The sequence below is a fragment of the Drosophila navojoa genome, chromosome 4, assembly GCF_054131105.1.
Source record: "Drosophila navojoa isolate 15081-1374.11 chromosome 4, UAZ_NAV_1.0, whole genome shotgun sequence".
Lineage (NCBI taxonomy): Eukaryota > Metazoa > Arthropoda > Insecta > Diptera > Drosophilidae > Drosophila > Drosophila navojoa.
In genome coordinates this window covers 8936250-8959967 of record NC_142892.1, presented here as the reverse complement: position 1 = coordinate 8959967, position 23718 = coordinate 8936250, and the positions used below count along the sequence as shown (strand labels likewise).

Below are 23718 nucleotides of genomic sequence, written 5' to 3'. Positions count from 1 at the left end.
CTTGAAATTGAAATTGAATTGATTTGGCCTTACGTTTAGTTATTTATTAAAAACAAACAACAATATGTACTATTATTATAACTAACTATGATAGTTACGATTACGATTATTGTGTGAATATAATAGTTTTTAGCAATGCGATGCGAAAGTTTCAATAAAGAGCAATGTGAAATCCTTTGTAAAAATCACAAATCATGACTTTTCGATGGCAATGCTCGACGAGGATATACCTTAACTCTGCTAACTTTACTTACGGAAGTTAACTAAATCGTGACCAAGAATTAGACAGCCAACCTCCCACATTCCTCAAATCCCTTTAAAGAAAACACATAATAAGAAACCAATTTCTTCTCTCGTTGCGAGTATTCAGAAACTTGCCATTTATTTATATTTTATTTCATTGTTTTCTTTTTTTCTTTTCTTTATATATATAGAGATTTGAATATACATCAAATTGTATATATAAGGTTAAGTCCATTTGATTGATTCGACATAATTGGTTTTGCTTTTTGTTTCTTTGTGGGTAAGTCTGAGTGTTTCTTTCATTATAGGTGGTCGTCCGAGCGGCAAACCAGGTCGCGCACAAAGTTCTAGAACTCCCCGCACAAGTGGAGCAGGCAAAGGCATCCTCATTTGTTCACCTGCCGGCCGAGAGCGAACTGCTATGCGGACCTGTCCGAGTCGCCCGGCGACATAATTAGTTACATAATCCATTTTTCTTAGAGTATGTATGTATATATATCTGGTAAACTCACTGAACCATCGAACTTAACGGACTATCGACATTTTTTTATATATGCTCGTTAACAATAAATTCGTAATATATATGTATATATAGAACAAAATAATATTCACAAAAAATCATGCAAACTCAAACTATTTTAACAATAAAACTCAATGCGAAGCAGCGCCCAGAGTCAAGCCCAACGCAAACCTAAGCTGAAGACTCTATAAATAGGGCTCTATCGATTCAATTTACAATTTTAGCCAGAAGTATAGAGTCTTAGGCCAAAGGTCTCTTCGACCTGTTCTAGGCGTGACTGCTCGCACGGTCTATAGAGTATATAAATAGATAAATTTATAAATATGTTAGTTCGTTTGTTTTTAACATTTATAATTATAACAAGGTTTCATTTTCCGTATCATATCCGTTTCATTTGCTAGGTCTCAACTTAAGTGGTAAATAATTGGCAACATAAAGGTTTGTATCTATGCTCCAATATACTATATCTATATGCGGTCTGCATATAGCGCCCATATATCGATTTACGTCTGCTCAATGTTGACGATATATGAGCTCCTACGTGTTTATAGAAGTAATGGGCGTACTTCGTACCCTGATATTCGTTTCGTTTTGGCATATTTATAAACATATTGATAAATAGATAGATTGATAGATAGATAGATAGATAGATACATACGTATATAACGTTGACTTTGGGTTAGTTAAGTTTTAAAATTAGTATAACAAAATACATAGAGTTTTTTGCTTTGATTCGTTAGTCGTCGTTTTAGTAACATATACATGATCGTTTTTAGTATTATATGATGTGGGTTCCATTGATAAAAATTTTCTTTTTCTATTTGCTTGATGAGCTCTACGTGATCGCCTTCTTAGACTCCGAACATGTGCTGAGTGCCGGGTGGCACCTTATAGCTGGGATAAGAGTGGTTCAGCTGATGCTTGGCAAAGAAGGGTGTGTAGTCCTATTTGGCAAGAGAAGAGAGGCAAGCATGTGGTGACAATAATTATATATAATTATCATACAAATTTAATCAGAGCTTCCATCTTTAGCATTCTCCACTTACACGATTGACTCTACGGGGACGGCAAACGGGGCCCAGCGCCAACAGGCGACGTTCCTCGTTTTCGCGTACAGCAGCTTCCTTGTACTCCTGTGGTGGCCATTTCAAATCTCCGCGCAATTTGCTGCCTCCTGCAATGAGAGAGATAATGAGATTAGTTCACTTGGCGCTCCTTCTCCTCCTCCTGCTGCTGCTGCTGCTGCTGCTAGTGCTCACCTCGATAGCTGACGGCGGCAGGCTGCGAAGTGTAGACTGGCGCTGGCTTCTGGGAGACGGGCGCCTCCTTGCGCAGCGTTATGATGCCAGGACTGGCGCCACGATAACCATGCTGATCAGTCTGATCCAGCGAGTAGGGCAACTGCTGTTGCTGCTGTTGTTGTTGCTGCTGCTGCTGCTGCTGTGGCTGCGAATAAGAATTGTATTGTGGTTGAGCATAGTTAGCACCACCATTTTGCTGTGGATAGTTTTGTTGTTGTTGGTAAGGCGACGTCTGATAAGGAGCCTGATATTGTTGCTGCTGCGGCTGCTGGTTCTGCTGCTGCTGCTGCTGTTGCCACTGCTGTTGCGGTTGCTGCTGCTGCTGCTGATAGTTGTTGTAGGACGGTGCACCATATTGTTGCTGTGGTGGTTGCTGCTGTGGTTGTATTCAGTGGTGGTGCATGCGAGTCATGGAGTTTCAGGTGCCAATCGAGACAGAGGTTATGGATGTTGTTGGTGGTTTGGGTGCAAGTGCAACAGTTAAACATTTACACAAACAAACAGAGTAAACAGACACCGGAGTAAAGAGAGATAAGAGAGACAATTAGGACAGGAGTGTTAAAGGTGTGTCAAGTAAATTAGCTAATGGCTAGGCGTGGTCGAGAAGTTCGTAATTAAGTAAATCGTTTAGCATTAGAAGCGTGTCGCAGTTTACAGCTGAAATTTGCATAGAAAAAGCAGAGCAGAGAATAGAGAAAGAGTGAGAGAGAGACATGACAGCTACAAGGAACGCATAGGTAGATATGTATGGTGTATGTACAGAGAGCGATATTCAGGAATAAATAGGAACAAATACCCTACAAAGCAGTATTAGAGCTTAAGCAGGCGGCAAGCTACAAGAACTGAGACAGAAATTTGATTTGAATAAGACTGAATGACTCAGGCCTTACTGCAACCAACTTTCTTGTAAAGTTCGGGAGTCAGTTCAGGTATTTTGCCGGCACGCATAAACGCGTTCATTAAGCAGTTAGTAGCATAGCAAAGGGATTTTCAACTTTCTGTTCTGTGTGTGTGTGTGTTGTAGATAGACAGCAGCAGCAAAAGTTTCTTGCATCGGGAGCCAAAGCCAGGCTATAAATCCATTCAGCCAAACGGTACCTGCTGTTGATATTGTTGCTGCTGTTGTTGCTGGTAGCCGCCAGCAACGAAATCTCTGTGCGTCTTGGGCTTTGGTGGACCAATATGCTTCCAGCCACCACCAACGTTGTTTACGGCCTGAAGGGGCTGCTGTTGCTGCTGTTGGTAAGACGGTTGGTATTGTTGCTGCTGCTGTGGCTGCTGCTGCTGCTGCTGCGGGGGCAACTGTTGCTGTTGCTGTTGCTGTGGGTACGATGGGTACTGAGCTTCGACTGTTGGCTCCCGCGAGCGTTGTCTATTGAACTGGGCCTGTGTGTATTGGATGGGTTGTTGTGGATAGTTATAGGTATTAGCTGGGGCGGCAGGAGCAGCAACTGTTGCTGCTGCCGCATAATTAGTGGCTGGACCATAAACATTTTGAGCGGGTTGCTGGTAAGGTGGGTTTCGCTGTTGTTGTTGTGGTTGTGGCTTTGGTTGTGGGTGTTGCTGGGTTCGTGGTTGAACGTTGTTATAAATGGGACCCTGCAAGTGTGTAGTGAGTACTCTTTGTTAGCTGTGTGTGTGGGTGGGTTGCTGTAAGTGTGTGGGTGTGTGTGTGTGTGTGCTTATATATATACAGTAATGCCTCACCAGATACCCAATGACAATTGCAGACAGATTAACAATTATATTTACAATTTACACAGTATTTACACAGATTAGCTATATATATGTATACTAGAGTGAGATATATTTATATACAATCACGAGTCTTAGTGGGGCTGGCAGCTGTGCTGGCACAATTACCTGAGCTGGAGCAGCATTCGCGCTGGCTGCCTGGCTGGCAGCTGCCTGTGGGTAGTAGCCGCCGCTGCCTGGCGCCGGGCTCTGCGTCTGCGGCTGAGGCGTGAACTCTCGCACGATGCGCTCCTCGGAGGCTGGCGGCCAGGCGACGCGCTTGTAACCTGCGGGCGGAAAAAAGGGGGGGACACGGGTATTAGAGAGACCATGCTCACTGCTTTATATCAAATATGCAGTTGGGTGGGCGACGACTGTATGTGTGGGTCGCCAAAAAGAAAAGAAGAGATGAGAAAAACACATTCAACATTCAACAAAATGCGGCCAACACGCGCATTGACGTGGGCGTCGCTGGCCTTGGTGATGCACACACAAATAGAAGACAAAGAGAGTGTGAGAGAGGGGAAGAGATGCAGAGGTGTTTGGGCAAATATTAAAGATTCTCGATGGCTCAGTGCAGGACAAACAATTTGAAAATGATTTAAGCCAATTAAAAGTGTACAATATAAATAAATAAACGAAACATCTAGCAGGCAAGGCGAAGAGTGCCAGACTTTTCGAATTCAAATTGCAAATCATACGCCGTTGTCTGTTGTCATTGTGTCTAAATTTAGCTGACGATTCAAAAACAAAGAATTTGCAGCAGCGCGGCAAGAGCAGCAGCAGCAACAACAACAACTGTGACGATGATAGAATTGACACATACGTGGAGGCATGTGTGGGTGTTGTTTGTGCAACATGTTGCTGCTGTCGTTGAGAGGAACAATAACAACAACATGGGCTATTGACAGCTGCTGTTGCTGCAACATGTTGCTGGTTGGCATCGACTGTTGTTGCTGTCAGTGATTGATTGCAACAACAGCTGCAACAGCAATCATCATCAAGACATCATTGACACATGTACATTTGAGCAGGCGGTGTGTGTGGGCGGTGTTCGTGCAACATGTTGCTGCTGTGACGAATTGCTGCTGTGACTGCTAAATATAATATAGCTGCAATGACAACAGCAATGACACATATGCGGCAACATGTTGCTATTTCAAATGATTGGAATAACATTGCTGTTGCAGTTCAGGCAACATGTTGCTGTTGTCATGGATTGCTGCTGCTGTAAATAAGAGTGCAATCACAGCATCTGCAACAGTAGCAGTAATTAAAATGACCATGACAAAGTAAAGTAAAGATGTTGCTGTTGTCAATTACTGTGGCCGTTGTCGTTAATTGCAATTGCAGCAATATTAACTGCAGAAGCTGCAACAGCAATTCTGATGGATGTTGCTGCTGTAACCTGCAACGGAATGCAATTACAACAGCAGCAGCAACAGCAGCAGCAGCAGCAAGGGCTATGATGATAATCTAGTTATTGCTGTGGCTGTTGTTGTGTCTGATGGTGCAGCAGCAACATCTGCGACTCCCCCAGCAGCAACAATTGCAGAATATATCAATGAAAATGAAGTTCAATTATGAGTATGCAATATGTTTACCCTCCATATTCTTATAGTTCTGGTTAATCAGTCTCCACTGTGCGCCCATTCTGCAGCTGAGTCTCTGTTGCTATGAATTTGTGCTTAGGTGTTGCTTGCTTCTGAATTTACGATCGAGCGCCGCGCGTATAAATAAATTTCTTTTTAATATTTTCGCCGCTCTGCTTCTTCCTTGCTTTTCTTTTTTATGACTTTGTTGTTGCGTATAAAATAGCAGCGTGTAGGTGTAAGTGTGTATCTGTATCGGTGTGTGGGTGAATTCACACTCAAATTATGATTTAGCTGATACACACACACACACACGAAAACCGTTATGTAATAACTATTTAATTAATTGATACGTTTGATTAGTGAAGGTTGTTTGTTTTTTCTTTTCGATCTTCGATTTTCGGTTTTTGGTTGTTGGTTTTCGTTTTTTGTTTCTATTAAAAAATGTTTAGTCGGAACACCACAATAAATTTCGATTTAAATTTAAATTATATACAAATTAATTGGCAACAACAATTTTAGCTGGCGCGCGGTTCGTTGAATAATTTTCTATATTTGTTGGTCGATGTTCGTTATTGATCGTTTGGGAAAAGAGTTGAAAAATCAATTTGAATTGAATTTCTATTTCTATATCTATTTGCTAATTCGTTCGCGTTGGCCGCGCGATATCTGTGTGCCTTCGATGTATGCTACTAAGTGAGCAGCTCGCTAAATGCTCGGCAAATTATTCAACCGATCCGAAAGCTAATCCCCACAAATTCACCTACACAAAGAGACCAACAAATAGAGAGAGAGAGAGAGAATAAGAGGTAGAGAAAGTATGAGAATTTTCGCAAGAAATAAAAACTACTTCGATGCGGTTGCTGCAGACTGAGCTTCACTAAATACACGCAAATTAAATAGCTGTTAATGATGCTTGGGCCTGAAGACACCCGCCCCACCCGCTCCTGTCGCTCTTCTCGCTTCCTCGCTGCCTCCTGCTCGCACTTGATTCTGCTCTTCATTCTGCATTGTTTACACCTTCGATTTTTGATTTGTGCCGCACCTTGAATATTTTGCAAGGCTACACACACATACACACACACACACACAGATATTTTGCATACATTGTTTGAAATATAATTATATAAATCGCTTAGCAATACTTGGGGCCATTATAGCATATAGATCGTAGATCGTAGATCATACCGCCAGCAGGGAACTTGGCAGTACGTTTAATAAATGTTCGGTCCAAATGAAGTGGGCGGTCCACAAGTCGCCAAATCCATGGCGTAGCGTATATATACATATGTATATATAGATATATATTGTCTGTGCTGTCTGTGAGTCAAGTGCTGGGCCCTCTGACTAGTTTGGTTTGTCTAAAATTAAATGGCTAACAATACGCGAAACAAATCTGTTTTTAAACGTATTCGCACAGGTGTACGACAAATGTTGGCTCATTAAAATTATTAGCGAACATGTAAGACTAGCCGAGCTGCAGCATATTGAATATGCATTAACAAATCGTTGTCTTTGCGCTTGTTAAACACGCTTAAGCACATGATTTATGTGCGCTAGGGTCTGCCAAGGATCGCAGATAAGTGTAAATCTAAAGGGGGGCACTCGAGTGGCAAATTTACCCATTCGACTGTTAGATAATATACGTGTGTTTGTCAGTTTTTGTTTCATTTCAATACCCATTGACGCGCTGCGGAACCTTGTTCTGCTTTTGGGCGAGTCTGTTCCTTGAAACCACCTGGCTAAATGCTTGAAATGTGTCATTATTTCACGAAATCTCTTTCGATCTTCTGTCTGCTGTCAATTTTGAGCTGTCCTATAAATAACTGTGCATAATTAGTAATCTCTGCTGCAATTGGGTAGATACGACCAAGAATTTCAGGCACGGCCATTGTAGTATGCTTTGATGTGCCACGGTCTGCTGATGTCTTAGCACTAGCTGAGTGGTATATCAAAGCGAGGAGACAATGATTTGTATACCCTGTAGGTCGAGGGAGTGGCATGAGTATGGGCATGCTAAAGCAAAGGTTGATAGACAGATGACTTTCGACTTGTTAATGTAAGGCATCGTTAAATGTTGATTCCTATATACATATATGTAGTTGAATATTACAAGAGAAAGTTTAGGCTAAGTATTATAGGAAAGAAATAATCAGATATGTACAAAAAGGTAAACAGTTATACGTATTACAGGGTATCTTTCTGCATAGCAGGCACTGATAATGACACACTTGACATTAGCACTTTAACATATTTGTATTTTAAAGGGTATTTACACTTTCCTTATATATGTTCTTACAGGGAGCTTCACTGTTAAACTGCAGTACAGTTTGACATTCACTTATTTCTCTGACATAAAGATGTTAACAAAGACATATTTCTATAAAACAGGGTATCTTTAGTAGATCAACGATCAGAGCTAAGATACATTCATCACATATATATTCATTCGCAAACTGTCATACAGTTTGACATTCACTGCTTGCAACACTTTGACGGGAACTGAACACAGAAACCGGAGATCACAGATGCAACATGCCACACTCAATGACTCAGTGATTCAATGACAGCACAAGGATTCGCAACGCACCTTCAATGCCCATATAGGGGCGTGGCGAGACATTGTCAAAGGATCGATTGACGCTGCGCTCGCGCGGCAGCTCCTCGCTGCTGCCGGCCAGGGACTTGAAGCCTGTGAGCTGTGCATCCCGCTGCGCATCCGCGCCCAGGCCGTGCTGTAAGAGGAACTCAAAGGGCGGCGGCTGCGAGTTGCAGCGGGGCGTGGCCGGCGGAGTGGCCGCCAGCATGGAGGAGGAGGCGGACATGCTCATCTGCAGTGGCTCCGTGGCCGTGTGCACGAGCAGTCCAATGTTGTGACCCTCCAGCTGTGGCACATGCGTGAACTTCGCCTCCAGTGGGGCGGGTGAGGGCGTTGAGGATCGGAGCTGCACTGCATTCAGGCCAAAGGGCGAGCTGCAGCGCTGTGCAGTCTCAATTAGTGGAGCAGGATACTTGCGCAAGGGCAATGGACTGGGCGAACGACTCAGCTGCCACTCCTTGGGCTCGGCGAGAGCAACAGTTGCTGGCGTTGCTGTTGGTGTTACTTCTTCTTCTTCTTGTTCGGCTGCAACTGGCGTGGTTACAATCTCCACCTCACTGCGTTGCCGTTGCAACGGCTCTCTCGACTGCTGCTGCTCCTGCTGCTGCCCCTGCTCCTGCTGCTGCTGCTGTGTATCTTCCCAGGAGATTTGCCGCGAGACGTAGGGACTGCGTATCTCATAGGTGGACTTGTAGTTGGCCAGCGACTCGTTCTGCAGATTGTCGAGGCGCCACTGGTCCGCCTTGTTGTGCTTGCCCCAGCCGTGGGGCGAATCGCGACACTCGCCACACACCGCGCACCAGTTGCCCTGCTGCTCCTCCTCGCTGGGCTCATGTGGACAACTGGGCGTGGCAGTGTGTTTGGCCTCCACTTGATCACTCGACTGTTGCTGCTGCTGCTCCTGCTCCATCTTTAGCTTCTCCTGCTGTTCCATCTTTAACAACTCCTGCTGCTCCATCTTTAGCTTTTCCTTCTGCTGCTCCCTCAATAATTCAACCTGCTCCTTCAACTGCTTCTCCTGCTTCTGTAGCAGCTCCCTTAACTTTTCCCTTTGCTGCTCCTTGCGCATTTCCTTTAATATTTTCTCCTGCTGCAGCGCCTCCTCCTCCGCCTGCCTTATTGATTTTACTTCACTCTTAGTGTCTGCTTTCTTTGATTCCTGCTGCTCCTGACATTTCACTGCACTCCGCTCGCTGCCCGCCAGCTGCTCTTCTGGCTGTGTGGCATTTCTCTTATCGAGCTGCTGCTCCTGCCGATTCGCTGTGGCTGCTGACAGCTGTTCATAGTTGGCAATTACATCGGACACATGTCTGTAGTCTAGGTTAAATGCAGAGTTCTGCTCCAGTGCCCGCTGCTCTGCCTCCGCCTCTGTCTCCGCCTCCGTCTCCTCCTCGATGACTACGTGCTGTGCCTTGTCAGCTTTTGGCGTCGTCTTATGCTCCACGTGCCCGTCGCTATCCAGTGCAATGGCAATGCGATGCAGATCCTCCAGAGCACGCTCCACTATCGGCACGTTCTCAGCGGGCACAGCTGGCTCCAGCTGAAGCACTGGGCTGTCCTGCTGCTCCTTGGGCTGCAGCTGTATGCCAGCTGCGCGGCAGTAAATTTGCCTTAATATGGCCTGCAAAGGACTCTCCACAGCCAAGATGGGAGATTGCCTCGACGCGAACAAGTCCCACAGCTCATTGTGGTTGCTGTTGCTCTGGCTGCTGCTGAGTGGCTTTGGTGGTGCTGCTGATGGCTCTGCTGGGGGCTCTGCTGTAAGCTTAACCTGGGCTGTGCGCTGCAGCGCTGTCTTGGCGTTCTCCATGTAAGCATCGATCTGACGCAGATGCTCCGCTATGGACTGTTGGATGTGGGCATACTTCGCCTCGAGCTGTGCGATCTCCACATGCGCCTCGTGCTGCTTGACCTGGCTGGCGGCCAGTGACGGATCTACTTGCTCATAGATGCCACCCTGGCGACGCGCCTGCATATCCTTCGCCTCCTGCCGCGACCTGGCGCGCAGCTGCAACAGCGGAGCCGCTGGTGGCGGCGGCAGAGGAGGCGGCGTGGGTATGCTGCTCGCCCGACTTAGCTGCGCCCTGCATCTGCCGGAGCTGTCCTGGCGCTGTAGCTTGATGCCACTGGTGGCGCTGACATAGGTGGCTGGCGGTGCAGCAGCCTCGTCCGTCATTGCGTTGCGTGGATCCTGGGCACTCGCCTCCTGCTGGCCGGACCGAGGTGTCTCCGCGAGCACCGTGATCGGAATAATGCGCTCGCCCTGCACTCGGGAATCGGGCGTAGCTGTGGCTAGGGCCAGCGCCATCTGCTGCTGCTGCTTAAGTGCCAGGCTGTCAATTGACGTGGATCCCTGTCTTGGCAAACTCGCATTCTGTGTCTGGGTCATCAGCTTGGCTGCAGCGCTTGCGGCGGCAGCTGCTGCTGCCCTTTCGCTGGGCGTGGCGGGCAACGCCACCGATTCCAAATCGATGTCAGGCGCAGTTGCTGCTGCTGTTGCTGCTGCTGCGAGCATGACCTTGGGCTCCTCCTCGCTGTCGCCGTCGTTGCCGTGGTCTGTGTCGTAGCTGATCCTCAGTTCGGTGGCCAGCTTGATGCTGCGCCTCTGCACCTTGGGCGTGCCGCTGCCACTCCCATTGCGTGGCTTCGGGGGCGGCAGCTCCGTGGCAGCGCCCAAGGCCACGGCTCGCTTGCGAGCGCGTCCACGATCCAGGGAATAGGATTGGCGCTTCAGACGTGGCCGGTAGCTGGGCGTGCTCACCCTGGCTGTGGGCGTGGCGGGGCGCTGCTGCGTCAGCTGTTCGTAGTACTCGCATTTGGGCGCAACCAGGCCAAGGTCCGTATCCGCCGCCTTCGTCTCGGGCGCGGAGAAGCCCCTGGCCTGTGGTGTGACTGGAGAATAGCTGGTTGGCTCCTCCCTAGTCCTGCTGCTGCTGGCATCTGCTCTGCTCTGCCTCGGTCTCTGCTGCTGTTGCTGCTGCTGCTGCTTTGGCTCGAGCTGTCGGCGCTGCTGGCGCAGCTCTCTGGCTGTTGGCTCCACAATTCTCGTGGGGCTGTTGAACTTCTCGCGGAGCACATCGATGCTGTGCGTGGGCGTGATGGAGGGCGTCACTGAGGGGCTGTGGAGCGTCTCCTGCTCCACGGGTGGCCAGCTGTGATCGCGCTTGGGCAGCTGTCGCCGTGTGGACAGACGATTAATGCGCAGCACCGTCTCTCGATCGATGACCACATCGTGCTGGTGGCTCAGATACTCGGACTTGATCTGGTCCAGCAGCTGCTGATGCAGCGCATGATGCGGCGGCAGCACCTCCTGAATGCCACCGCGCTGCCTACTTCGACTTTGCCGTGGGCGAGCATAAAAGTCGCCTATGAAGCAATTTCGGCTTTAACTCAAATCAAATTTAATAAACACATAACGGAACACTTGACATTGTAGAGACGTAGTGGGTGGTCGTGGCAGTTTTTGTTGAATGTTACTCAAGGTCTTTCATTGTTCTTTGTAGAGACAAACACACATACAGACTCACATATACATACATATACACTCATATACAAACATACACATTTATAGCACCTACCGCATTTGATTTGTTGGTCTTCCTCCTCAACAGCGCGTAGAACAGCGGAGTTGGCCAGGTTTAGGGGCTTTGTGATTTGTTCATCGATTTCGATCCTAAAAATTAAAATATTTAATGAATATTGAGCAAAATGATAATTTAAGCTATAAATAAGAATTTCTAGTTAAAATACCAATTAAATTCCTAATAGGTTATCCATTATTTCCTAAAATTCATCTACACAAAAATGTAAACTAATCTTATACAAAATATTTTCTTATAAGCACAAATTCTTCATGTACACAAAATTCCAATTCGACTAAACGAGTTCTTTGCTTATATGCAAACAGCTTTGTTTGATAAGCTTGAGAGATAAGCTAAATAATTCTATAAAATAAGTTAACAAGCAAAATAAACAGCCGCCAGCTGGTACTTAGCGCCCATACTTGATGGCTATAAGTAGCTCTCAAAATATATATTTAATTATATATACACAAAATTCCTATATGTAAAATATTTATGTCAATTTCTATAATTAGAAATATTGCTGTCATAACAGTTGAGGTGTGACTGTTTACAGTTTGAGTATCACACACGCACTGCTTGCTGGTTCAGTGTTTGCACTGCTTTGCAAGTTGTGTACACAAATAACACATTTTCCCGCGCTGTGAACCGCTTAAGTCTACAATTAGTCGAATCACTTCAACAAGACCGTGTGGCCTAATGGATAAGGCGTCGGACTTCGGATCCGAAGATTGCAGGTTCGAGTCCTGTCACGGTCGAAGACAATTAACTTTTTTACATTTTTTTTGCAATTGAATTTTTTATTTTTATGATGCGAAATTTGGATTATGTCATTATTAAGTGGAACTATTTCTATTTATATATATTTTGCTTGAAGTGGAACACATAAACAACTACTAAGCAGACGTCTGGCTTGCCCACCTATTCGGGGCCAGCAGCCCACATAAATCCTTTGTGGCCAATAAAAATAATCGAGATTGACAGGCGCGCGCCAACCGCCATGGATATAAAAGCCTTTGCCACTGCGAGCAACTTCACCACATCTCGTGCAGCATCTAAACAGGCACAACAATTTACACATTCGATCAGGCATTGCAAAATGGCGAATGGCAAACAAACGCTGTTGCTGCTGCTGCTGCTACTGGCGGTGCTTTACAGCGTGGAGTCGTTGTCCAGCATTCAGGTGTGCGGCTCTCAGCTAAGCGAGACCATCTATGCCGTCTGCAAAGGAAAGTTTATGCCCATTCACCAGTACAAACGCGGCGCCTGTGAGTATATGTTGCAGCAATGTGTGGAAGCAACAGTTGCTGCTGCTGCTGCTGCTGCTGTTGCCACTGCTGATTGGCTTTGATTGGAACACAGCCGTGCAGGCAATTTGCATTAACGCATCTCTGCATTGCAGTGGATCTCTTTGACTATGTCGAATCTCAAAAGGAGCACAACGTCGACGACGCCGACTTCGATTCGCTTGGGGAGGTGGCCCCAAGGGGACGCCACAGCACTCTGTTGGCCACCAGGCGGCTGTCGCGTGGCGTTGTCAACGAGTGTTGCCTGAAGCCCTGCACCACCAAGGTAATGGAAAAGTATTGCGCCTATTGAAAGCTTTAAGTTCAAATCTATGTCACATCATATTCAACTCATACCTTATGTAGTTTCATTAAAGCAAAGTTATAAAAAAAAGTGGAAAAAAATGGAATTCTTTGCGTTGTAGCCAGCTATTGTAAATCTATATCTTATCTAACTGAATAAACAGACGCTTGTCTCTGATAAAGAGAATTCACTTTGCGTGAGTTTTGCATTACTGCAAAAACATTTCAATTCAGTTTTGCATTACTCTAGAAAGCTTTTCGCGTTAGCTGTGCTTCACTGTAGCTGTTGGGCATCTACTATGAGTCACTCGCGCAACGGCAGCCAGATCACGAAAAGATGCATCACAGCTTTTGGCTAGGCGCCTGCAATGTGTTTGTTGACATTGTTGTTGCTGTTGCCTCTGCTGCTGCTGCTGCTGCTGCTGCACGAGCTCCCCCATTAATTTGGGTGCGTGTGACTCATCGACTGTTAGTGAATTGTTTAACAATTATATAAAAACACGTTAACTAAGTATCCAACGGATGCCTGCCACACGATTGACATACATTGTGAAAGGCTGTTGTTGCTGCAGATTGTTGCAGTTGCTGTTGTTGCTGTTGCTGTTGTTGCTGTTGCTGTTGGCAGCTTCAGCTTTAGATACAGCTTTTGTGTGTTTGCACACGCGAACGCGTCTCAAAGTATCTGCTCGAGGCTGAAACTATTTCAATTTTCACTTCAACTCAACTCGACTCTGCTCAACTCAATTGTTTGGGATACTTTTCAGCTGTTGCACACACACGTTTTGTCGCACGCATAGACAGCGTATAACTGAAAGGCTACTTAGAGCGTTTGGCGCTGTTTAGTTTAGGCCGGTTTATTTCAACAACAATTGCTAACAACAATGCCAGAGATAATGTTGTAGCTGTTGCCCGATTTGGCGGCGACAGCAGCAACAACAGCAGCTGCAGTGACGGCAGCGAAGGCAGCGGCAGCTACAAATTTCAAGTCCACAGCATCTTTAAGATACGCGCTGTTGCTGCTTTTGTTGCTGCTGCTGTTGTTGTTGTTGCTGCTGTTGCTACTTATGTATAGCATTCGGTAATTACAATCAAAAGTCAAGCGCTTTTAATTGTGCACTTTGTGTATGTGTGTGTGTGCGTGTGTGTGATACAAATTGAAAGCAACTGCAACTACAAATCGCCAACAGTTGTCGCTAGCAGCGCTGCTTCTGCTGACGCTGCCGTCTCGCTGCAGTGCACAAAGTGCGCCTCGCAGCTGCGCTATATCAGCCACTATATATATGTATGTGTATGTATATTAATGTGATACATATATGTATATGATGTATGTGCTCGCATATAGCCTCTGCATTAATGTGCTTTCATGTGCACCTGTGCAGCAGCCTTAGACAGTGGATATAATGGCCACAGAGGCTGCCTAGTGATGGCAGCTAACTAAGGTTGACTTGGGCAAACCCTAAACCCTTTTACTAGTTTAGCTTTTATCATTTGCTGTTGCTGTTGCTGTTGCTCTGGCTTTTACTCTTTTCTATTTTCACTCTTTTCTGTTTTAAGAATGGGGGCTTTCTTTCATCTTTCATTTTTCAGTCCCGCCCTGGCGTTCTATGAAATTATGCATTTAAATGTGTTAAGGGGAATTATTTCGTTTAACTTACCCGTCGGCCCCGAAGGCCTTCAGCTCGCGATTCAGCGTAGCCTTTACGTTCTCCGGGGAGTAGAGGCCCATTGGTGAATTGAATTGCTTGTGCACAAGTTTGCGTTGAATGGCGGCCATTTTGTACGTGTTGTTGTTGTAGCTGTTATACGTGCTGTTCTTGGTGCTGTTACTGCTGCTGCTGCTGCTGCTGCTGTTATACTCTGTTTGCCTTGTCTTCACTTGAGCTGCGCTTCTTCGGCTTGTTTATTCACTTGGTAGCTTTTGCTTTCAGCTCTTATTCTTCTTCCTCTTCTTCTTCGTCTGCTCCTAGCTGCTTATTTGTGTCCGGCTTGTCTTCGAAAAACTTTTAAATTATTGTTGATAAAAAATATTTTAAAATTTTCACTTCAGCCTGAGACGTGGGCAGCTAATCGGCTTATTGTTCGTAGTTGTTGTTATTGTTGTTGGTTTTATTGTTTCTTTTGTTGCGCTTCTAAACAATTAGCCTCAGCTTGAATTATGCATATATGTATTTATGTATGTATGTGGCTAATCAGTAGCTTAATTTAAATATCGTTAATCGTGTGGTTCGTTGTTTCGTTCTGTAATTAAAATGTCAAATGCAAAAGATTCGTTAGTTCAATAAATTGGTAATATTTTATGCCAATCCAATATATGTATGTATGCCTGATAAATAGCTTATTATTTATGGTTCTGACACACATGATTACATATGTATGTGTATGCGCATATATGTATGCATGAATGTTATGCGCCTACAGACTCATTTCCGGCTCATCAAGTTCCGTTTTTACAGCTTTAAATATTCATATTCATGTCATCTGCCACGAATGAGTCCCCGTTGACAACTTAATCCGCCTGCCCGCCCGCATATTACGCATATAAGTTATTCCAGCAACATTTATCGTATTTGCAAGGTCCCTCAAGAACTCTCTTCATATGCTGCATGCGATTTCACATGCATGCAAATCTTATAAGCCTTTTAATTGTTATTGCTGTTTGCACAGATTTTATTTATGATTCATTTTTAATTGAAGTCTCGCCCTCGACTCTTACAATCTCTTTGAAGTTGTTTTTATATATGTTTTATGTCTGGGCATAAAAAGAGTATGTATATTTTATATTTGGCTTAAAGTTTAACACGTTTTGGGATATAGAAATCATTAATGAATATAGAATTTGTATGAATAAATATAAATATGCATACATACATATATAAATATATGTAAATTTATATTGTTATTTGTAGACTGCTCTATTTTCTTATATATGGCTATCTCTTTCTATTATATACGCATATCTCACAATTGAGTGAGACATGTTCTTTTAACAGTGACACATTAACTCCCACGCAAGAGTGCAACGTGTTTTTTTCTATGTTAAGCCAGCTGGACTGCTTACATTACTCTCACTGTTAATCTAAGATCTTGCTCTGCAGCAGCTGCATTGCTAACATTTTGCTGCACTGTTAAGTGCAAAACTCACTCTGTTAAATGAATCTAGCACTGATTTTAAACTTAACAGTATCACAATCATGTTAACACCTGAATGCAAATTTCTTCAAGAAAAATCTTTTGTTTAAATTAAAATTCAAACATTCTTCTAAGAATATATATATGTATATGTGCATATTCCAAATAGTTCCAGTCAACAGCAATTGCTTCAATGTCAGTGCTCCACATAAAATAATTATATATAACACACACACAGTCTCACTCTCTATTTTTATAACAAAAAATTCCATTATGACAGTATTTATACATAATTATGTTGCCACTGGAGCACATTTCGCTATATCTTGCTAATATTTATATATGTATCAGATATAAATACATATACATATATCTATATTCTGTCTGTTTCCTTCGTATTTTCGTTGTTTTTCTTTATTTTACGTTTCGTTTTGGCGACACAAATCTTTTGTAATTATAATTCTCATTATTTTTGGCTTGTTTTACAGCTGCTACAAACAAATTACAAAATATTATGAATATTCAAATGTCGTATTTTCCAATTCTTATATATACAGATATATGTAGTATATCTATAGAGAAAGAGGGATCCACTCACTACTGTCACATTTAAAAATGTAGCTTCAACTAATTTTTGGGTTGCTGAAATATTATTATTTTTATATGTTAAATGTTGTTCAGTTTTATTTTTTGTCGTTTATAAATAGATGCGACAACGTCTTAATATTGAAATATGCTCACTTTTTTGCTATGCTACAATAATATTTTTCACACGCACACAAACGCCCCACAAAAATTCTCATTTTCTTAGTTCCAATTCTGCACTCTCTGTCGCTCTACTTTGCTCACTCTCCCTCTCTTCCTCACTTCCATCTCTTTCACTCTTGGGCGAATTCCCGCTTTGTGTGTCACCTCAAACAAAATTAGCAACTTTGAGCAAATGGCATTATACAGATTTGCGTCATTTCTGCTGTCTGTCTGTCTGTCTGTCTGTCCTTCTCTGCCCGTTTTCCAACTATTCATCTGACCATCTGTCTGTGTGCCACGCGAATGTGTGAGTGTGCTGGTCAGTATGAGGAAATAGCAGTCTGTTAACGAACATAATTCCAATTCCAATTCTTGTTGTGCTCATTGCTGCACATCAAATTGTTGCAGCTCAAAGGAGAATACGGCAAAAAAAAGAATTGCATGAAAGTATGTTTGTATGTGTGCGTGTGTGTCTAGTTAGAGCAAATGACGCACGGGAGCGTGCGGAACAAGCAAACATCATGTGAGAGTGACATTTATTGGAATATCTAACATATTTGCTGTCTATGCACTGGAATACAACATCTCGTTAAAATATCTAATATATCTATAGTACATGTATAACAAATGTGCTACAAACACAGTTCTGCTGTATAACAGATGTAGAGCATTTGTGTAGTTAGCTGTTTGATCTAAATGAATAGCTAACATTGTTGGCAGAGTACAGATCTTGTCTCTGTTATATGAGTTGTACAGTTATAGCAATTGCCATAAATCAGTATGACACTCGTATGCAGACTCGTAGCAATCTCTTTTTCTGTTGGTAAGAACTGCTAACTACTTTAAATTTTACATGTGAAAATCTATTGCAGATATAAGTATAACACTTGAACTACAGCAGAATTTCTGTCAATATCTCTTTCTGTTATACATATACATATGTACATATTCCAGTTGAATAAACAGGCAAGTGCATACGATTTATGTGCTTAATTTTGAGAACTGCTTGACCTGCAGTAACTGCATTTCTGTCTCTTTCTATCTTTCTCAGTGGAATTCACATTAACAGCATTTAATTATTTTTCATATGTGTCTGTACGTGAAATTGTATCTTTCAACAAACTGGAAAGTAAAGCTATTTGTCTTTTAAGATGTAATAAATGTAGCAAAAAATTGTATTTTTCGTCTCCTAACCTCACCTCATGCACTCATTGAATCTGGGGCAAAACAAAAAGTGGCTGTAAAATTGCAATAAAATACTAAGCCAGAATATTTCAAATTATGTGTGCGAGTGTGTGTGTGTACGTGTGTGTGCTTGGTCGTTGATTTGCAATTTATGCGTTTTAATTGAGCTGAATCGCAGCTGTGGCCCGCAGCCATACGAAATGGCCAATGTTATGCAGAACGGCATGCGTTGGCAGCGTGTGCGAGAGCGCCGAAAAGCATGCAACACTTTTGCGTGCCGCACACTTTGGGCCAACGGCTTCTCGAAATTAATCAGAATTTAATAAAATATTATGAAAATGGGAAAGTGGAAAGCAGCGGCAGGTAGACGAGGAGCAGCAGCCACTACAATGCAATACATGCTGCCCACTTGATGTCCCAATTAAAGTTTTACACTTGCACACACACACACACACATGCGTACTCCCACACGCATACTCGCTTGCATACACTCTCACAGGTGTACTTAGCACGGTATTAAAGTGCGCCTGAATTGCGCGCGAGTCTCGCATAAAAAATGCAGGCGCAAAATAATATTGTTTCAAACTAAAAAAAGTTTTGAGCTGTGTGTGTGCGCGAGTGTGCTTAAACTTATGTGTGTGTGTGGCGGCATGGCAAGCGCGCTGTAAGAGCGCGCGCGTGTGCGGCTATGGAAACAATCTACGAGTATTGCATTGAAATCAGGTGCAAATATTGTTGCATTTGCATTGAAGCCTGCAGATCTGTAGATATAAACATACATATGTATATACATACATATATAATACATATGTTTAAATACATGCATGATGTATCTGTATCTGTATCTGTATCTGTATCTGTATCTGTATCTGTATCTGTATCTGTATCTGTATCTGTATCTGTATCTTTATCTGTATCTGTATCTGTTATCTGTATCTGTATCTGTATCTGTATCTGTATCTGTATCTGTATCTGTATCTGTATCTGTATCTGTATCTGTATCTGTATCTGTATCTGTATCTGTATCTGTATTTATCTGTATCTGTATCTGTATCTGTTATCTGTATCTGTATCTGTATCTGTATCTGTATCTGTATCTGTACTGTATCTTGTATCTGTATCTGTATCTGTATCTGTATCTGTATCTGTATCTGTATCTGTATCTGTATCTGTATCTGTATGTGTATCTGTATCTGTATACTGTAATCTGTATCTGTATCTGTATTGTATCGATCTGTATCTGCTATCTGTATCTGTATCTGATATCATCTATCTGTATCTGATCTATCTGTATCTGTATCTGTATCTGTATCTGTATCTGTATCTGTATCTGTATCTGTATCTGTATCTGTCTCTGTATCTGTATCTGTATTGTTCTGTTCTTTATCTGTATCTGTCTCTGTATCTGTATCTGTTCTGTATCTGTATCTGTATCTGTATCTGTATCTGTATCTGTATCTGTATCTGTATCTGTATCTGTATCTGTATCTGTATCTGTATCTGTATCTGTATCTGTATCTGTATCTGTATCTGTATCTGTATCTGTATCTGTATCTGTATCTGTATCTGTATCTGTATCTGTATCTGTATCTGTATCTGTATCTGTATCTGTATCTGTATCTGTATCTGTATCTGTATCTGTATCTGTATCTGTATCTGTATCTGTATCTGTATCTGTATCTGTATCTGTATCTGTATCTGTATCTGTATCTGTAGCTGTAGTTGCAGCTCTACCTGTATCTACCTATAGCTGCATATCTTTTGGTTGCATCTGTAGCAAACCGGTGCTTAACACTTGGCCAAATACTTGTCAGGCATATGCAGAGCGCTGTTTGATTTAATTATTAGCCATCAGCGTGTGCTCGCTGTGTCTGTATGTGTGTGCTCTTTATCTGTGAATCTGGCTGCTATCTGCTGTCTATGTTGGTTTGTTTTTAGTTGGATTGCTAAAATATTTCATGGCACATTTAATTTGTTTACAGTTTTCTTTTAACGCTGCCAGGCAACCCGAATTATAATTAACGTATATTAAGCAAATTGTTTATGGGAATGTGAATTTTCGTGTTTGTGTTTCTATTTGTGTTTGTGTTCGTGTGTGTGTGTGTGTGTACTCACCGTCTGTCGCAATGTGGCGCTGTTTAATCCAAAAATCATGCCCACAAATTGCACAAAGAGTTCGCTGCGTGTCTGTGTGGCGGCACCTGGCGTTGCCTCTGCCCTTGCCACGCCCACTGCCACTGGCACGGGCACTGGGTTTGGCTTTGCCTCCGTCATTGGCAAGTGCATTTGCACGCTATTCGGGTATCAACTGGAGCACCCGTAGACCACATAGACATATTCGGCTTTTGGCCCGTATACGGCCACGTTCATCCGCGGCCGTTACGGCCAACCGGCGTTTTGTAAGCGAACTGAACGGAACAACACGGCGCAGAGCTCAACACGTCGCCTGCGGTTGCGACGGCAGCAGCAGCACCACCAGCAGCACCACTAGCTGCGGCAGCAACTGCTGCGACGGGCGTTTGATGAAAAAGAAAAACTTTACGCAATGATCATGCGTTTCGCTTTTCGTGCTCACATTATTCTACAGTTTCACATCTTCTTGTGTGAGTGTAGTTGTAGCCGTATCTACATCTGTATGTGTGTGTTTGGGTATTGGAACGAGACGTGGCACAGTGGCGTCCACGCATAAAGTGCTCAGCTGATCAAACACAATGCAGATCAATTTCGTAAAGGAAACAATTCCACTTCTACGTAAAGACTTTAAATATTCACATATATTTAAGTATATCAAACAAATATTCTATGGTCACCGTAAATTATTTAACAATTTAGTATCGATATACTTTTGCTTTCATTTTAAATAAAATGGTACAAATAATATCTTCTATTTATAAATTTAATTTATAGAAAAATAAAGTTGATCCCTGCCTTTTCTACATTTATATATTTTAAATAATTAAAATACATAGCGCCCAATAAATTAATTTAATGACTTTTGGCTGGTTGTCAAGAAAACATTCGTTTGATTAATGTGCTGGGATGAAAGAGTCTGTGGCACCTCAAAGATGACTCAATTATCTAATTCAAATCAGATTAGCTGATGAGATGCAGATCTAGTTGACAAATCGCTGGTCTATGGGCTGACAAGGCAACTTCTGAGGTAAGCTACTGTAAAAACGCTAAGCACATACACATACAGATACAAATACATATATACAATTATATTTTTGCCACGCTGTCTCTCTCTCTCTCTCACTCTATATAAACAACAACAATAACAACACTCGAGACAACTCAAAGTAGTTTTGGGAACGAACAAGGCAAAGAGGGAAAAAAAGCACAAATGAAATATGAAAAGTAAAATATGTGTTTGAACAAAAAATGAAGCCAAAGCAGCGGAGGGGGAGGGGGAAGAGCAGGAAAATAGCAGCAGATTGTCAGTTCATCGATGGACCCGAGGCTATAAGAAGCTGCAGTCAGCGACAGTCCAAGGCAGCAACAGCAAGAGCAACAGATACTTAGATACAAATGTATCTATAGCTATGCCTGCGTGCAGCTAGTGTGCCAGAGTGCCTGTGTGTAAGTGTGTGTGTGTGTGTGTGTAGTTGTGCCGTGGCCTCGTGGACTATTACAGAATATTTTTATTGCTGCGTCGCGTCAGCTCCACGCACAGCGAAAGCCAGAAACTCGGTCTCTAATATTCTATTTTTGAGTTCAATTCTTGACAGACAAAAAAATACAACAGAAATTGAAATTTGTTTTTTTTTTATTGCGTTTCAGCGTAAATAGGAAAATGTCATTTAATTGTTTTTGCAGTTTTCCTTTCTATTTGTATATATTTTGGTTGCAGTTTTATTTTTGGCATGAGTTTTCAGATGTTTTTTATAGAATTTTTGCAGATTTATTTATTATTTTTATTTTATTTTTTAGATTTTTTTTGCTTGAGTTTTGCAGCAATTTGCATTCAATTGCTAATTGCGCTTTAAATGCTAATTAGCTGTGTTGCCAATTTTATAGACTATGTTTATTTGCGCACTTTTTTATAATGAACTATTTTTTATTTGGCAGTTTTTATTTGGATTTTGATTTTGGCTTTTCATTTTCATTTTCATTGCGAGTTTCAGTTTCGTTTTAATTAAATTTTGATTGCACGCACGCGCATTTTTGCCATCGTCGTCATATCAGATGCAATTTTTTGGCTTGTTGGCGACGTCACAAGAACAATGCACTCTCACTCACTGACACACACACACTCACACATTCACGTACACTCACACTCATACACACACCTGCAATTTGTACGCTGTGCACTGTCAGCGACTACGACTGCGACTACAAATTCTGACAGCCTGTTGGTTGAGTTGACCACGTTCGCGATGCGAATTATAATTGTTACTCTCGCTGCTCGGTGTGCTGTTTTCACGGTTCGGTTTTTCATATACAACAACAGCAATAGCAACAGCAACAGCAGCAGCAACAACAACAAACATTCAACACTTAGCCACAAGTCGTTTCATCCAAAAAGTTCGCAAAAGCAGCGAAAAGTCGCTGCTGCTGCTGCTGCTACGTTTGCCTTAGCTATAGCTCTTGTGGCTTTCATGGAAAATGGAAAATGTATGACACACACACACACCCACACAGACATGCCCCCTTTACAGACACACATATTTATTTAGTACCTATACCTAGAGTTCGCCCACACACACGCTTATAAATGTTGTCTGTCTGTTTTGGCTAATCGCGTATTTTGATACAGCCTCCAACTAAAGAGCCTGCACAAGGCAATAAATATTAGTCACACACACACACACTAACGCACAGTCTTGGCCAGCTAATTAACTACACTATAACAAACTGTTTATATACACACATAAACATCTATATATGCATATATATATATATATATAGATCCACCTATACAGCTGTTGTACCAAAATCTATATATTCAAATACTTTTCTTTTCAAAATATTCAATATTTATTTTTAGATTTTTGTAAAGCCATTTCAATACGGACTCGAATATACACTAACCGAGCGCCAAGTCATGCTGAATATATTGTAAAGCTTGTTTAATTTCATCAAATTTTGGCTCTTCACAAGCTAATAAACAGCTTAACAGACAACAAAATTCATATGCGCATTCATGTTCAAGTGGGATTCTTATTAGCCTACAAGCTCTTTTACCCAATTGGAACGTATTAATTCAAGCATTTGCCTGATTCTGTGTACGCCCCGTCTCACCCTCTCTCTCACTTTCTCTCTCTCTCAGTTATTCATAGCTTTGGCTTGTTATTTATCCATGGCGCATCTCTTCCTCCTCTAGCCCAATTTTATGGGCTAATATTTTTGGAATTCTTGTATTTTTGTTCGCTTTGGCTGCTGCTGCTGCTGTCCGTTAAGCAAATACAAGCTGTAATTGTTGTTGTTCCGGTCAAATGAAGCGCACAGCTGTTTTGCTTTTTTTTCGGCGGTTTATGGGATTTGATGCGAGGCGGTCA

At 42.7% G+C, this 23718-nt stretch overlaps 2 protein-coding genes and 1 non-coding gene across 27 annotated transcripts; 2 read left to right on the top strand and 1 right to left on the bottom strand.

The window, feature by feature from the left end:
- Positions 1–400: 400 nt before the first annotated feature.
- On the bottom strand, positions 401–22795 carry LOC108651273 (uncharacterized). 25 transcript variants are annotated; one of them, XM_089259365.1, is made up of 9 exons: positions 22510–22767; positions 14815–15397; positions 11568–11662; positions 7981–11355; positions 3928–4085; positions 3163–3663; positions 2023–2440; positions 1810–1937; positions 401–1707 (listed from the first exon to the last, which is right to left on the bottom strand). In XM_089259365.1, the coding sequence occupies exons 2-9, from the start codon at positions 14931–14933 to the stop codon at positions 1615–1617; spliced, it is 4887 nt and encodes a 1628-aa protein (XP_089115491.1). In that variant the 5' UTR covers positions 14934–15397; positions 22510–22767; the 3' UTR covers positions 401–1614. The 25 variants fall into 25 exon arrangements, with proteins under 25 accessions (XP_089115491.1, XP_089115492.1, XP_030238208.1 ...); XM_089259366.1 differs by having other exon boundaries at positions 14815–15159; XM_030382348.2 differs by lacking the exon at positions 22510–22767 and adding an exon at positions 20336–20726.
- Positions 12256–12328, top strand: TRNAR-UCG (transfer RNA arginine (anticodon UCG)). The gene has a single exon. It is a non-coding gene; the product is annotated as a tRNA-Arg (tRNA).
- Positions 12475–13225, top strand: Ilp5 (Insulin-like peptide 5). The gene is made up of 2 exons (XM_018100845.3): positions 12475–12838; positions 12973–13225. Exons 1-2 carry the CDS (start codon positions 12571–12573, stop codon positions 13167–13169), a joined length of 465 nt encoding a protein of 154 aa, XP_017956334.1. The 5' UTR covers positions 12475–12570; the 3' UTR covers positions 13170–13225.
- Positions 22796–23718: the final 923 nt, after the last annotated feature.

Coding starts and splice junctions, on each gene's coding strand:
- Ilp5 (XM_018100845.3), top strand. CDS start 12,571: ATGGATATAAAAGCCTTTGCCACTGCGAGCAACTTCACCACATCTCGT. Junction 12,839..12,972: donor CCAGTACAAACGCGGCGCCT/GTGAGTATATGT, acceptor TCTGCATTGCAG/TGGATCTCTTTGACTATGTC.
- LOC108651273 (XM_089259365.1), bottom strand. CDS start 14,933: ATGGCCGCCATTCAACGCAAACTTGTGCACAAGCAATTCAATTCACCA. Junction 11,356..11,567: donor AGACCAACAAATCAAATGCG/GTAGGTGCTATA, acceptor ATTGCTTCATAG/GCGACTTTTATGCTCGCCCA. Junction 2,441..3,162: donor AGCAACAATATCAACAGCAG/GTACCGTTTGGC, acceptor ATACAACCACAG/CAGCAACCACCACAGCAACA.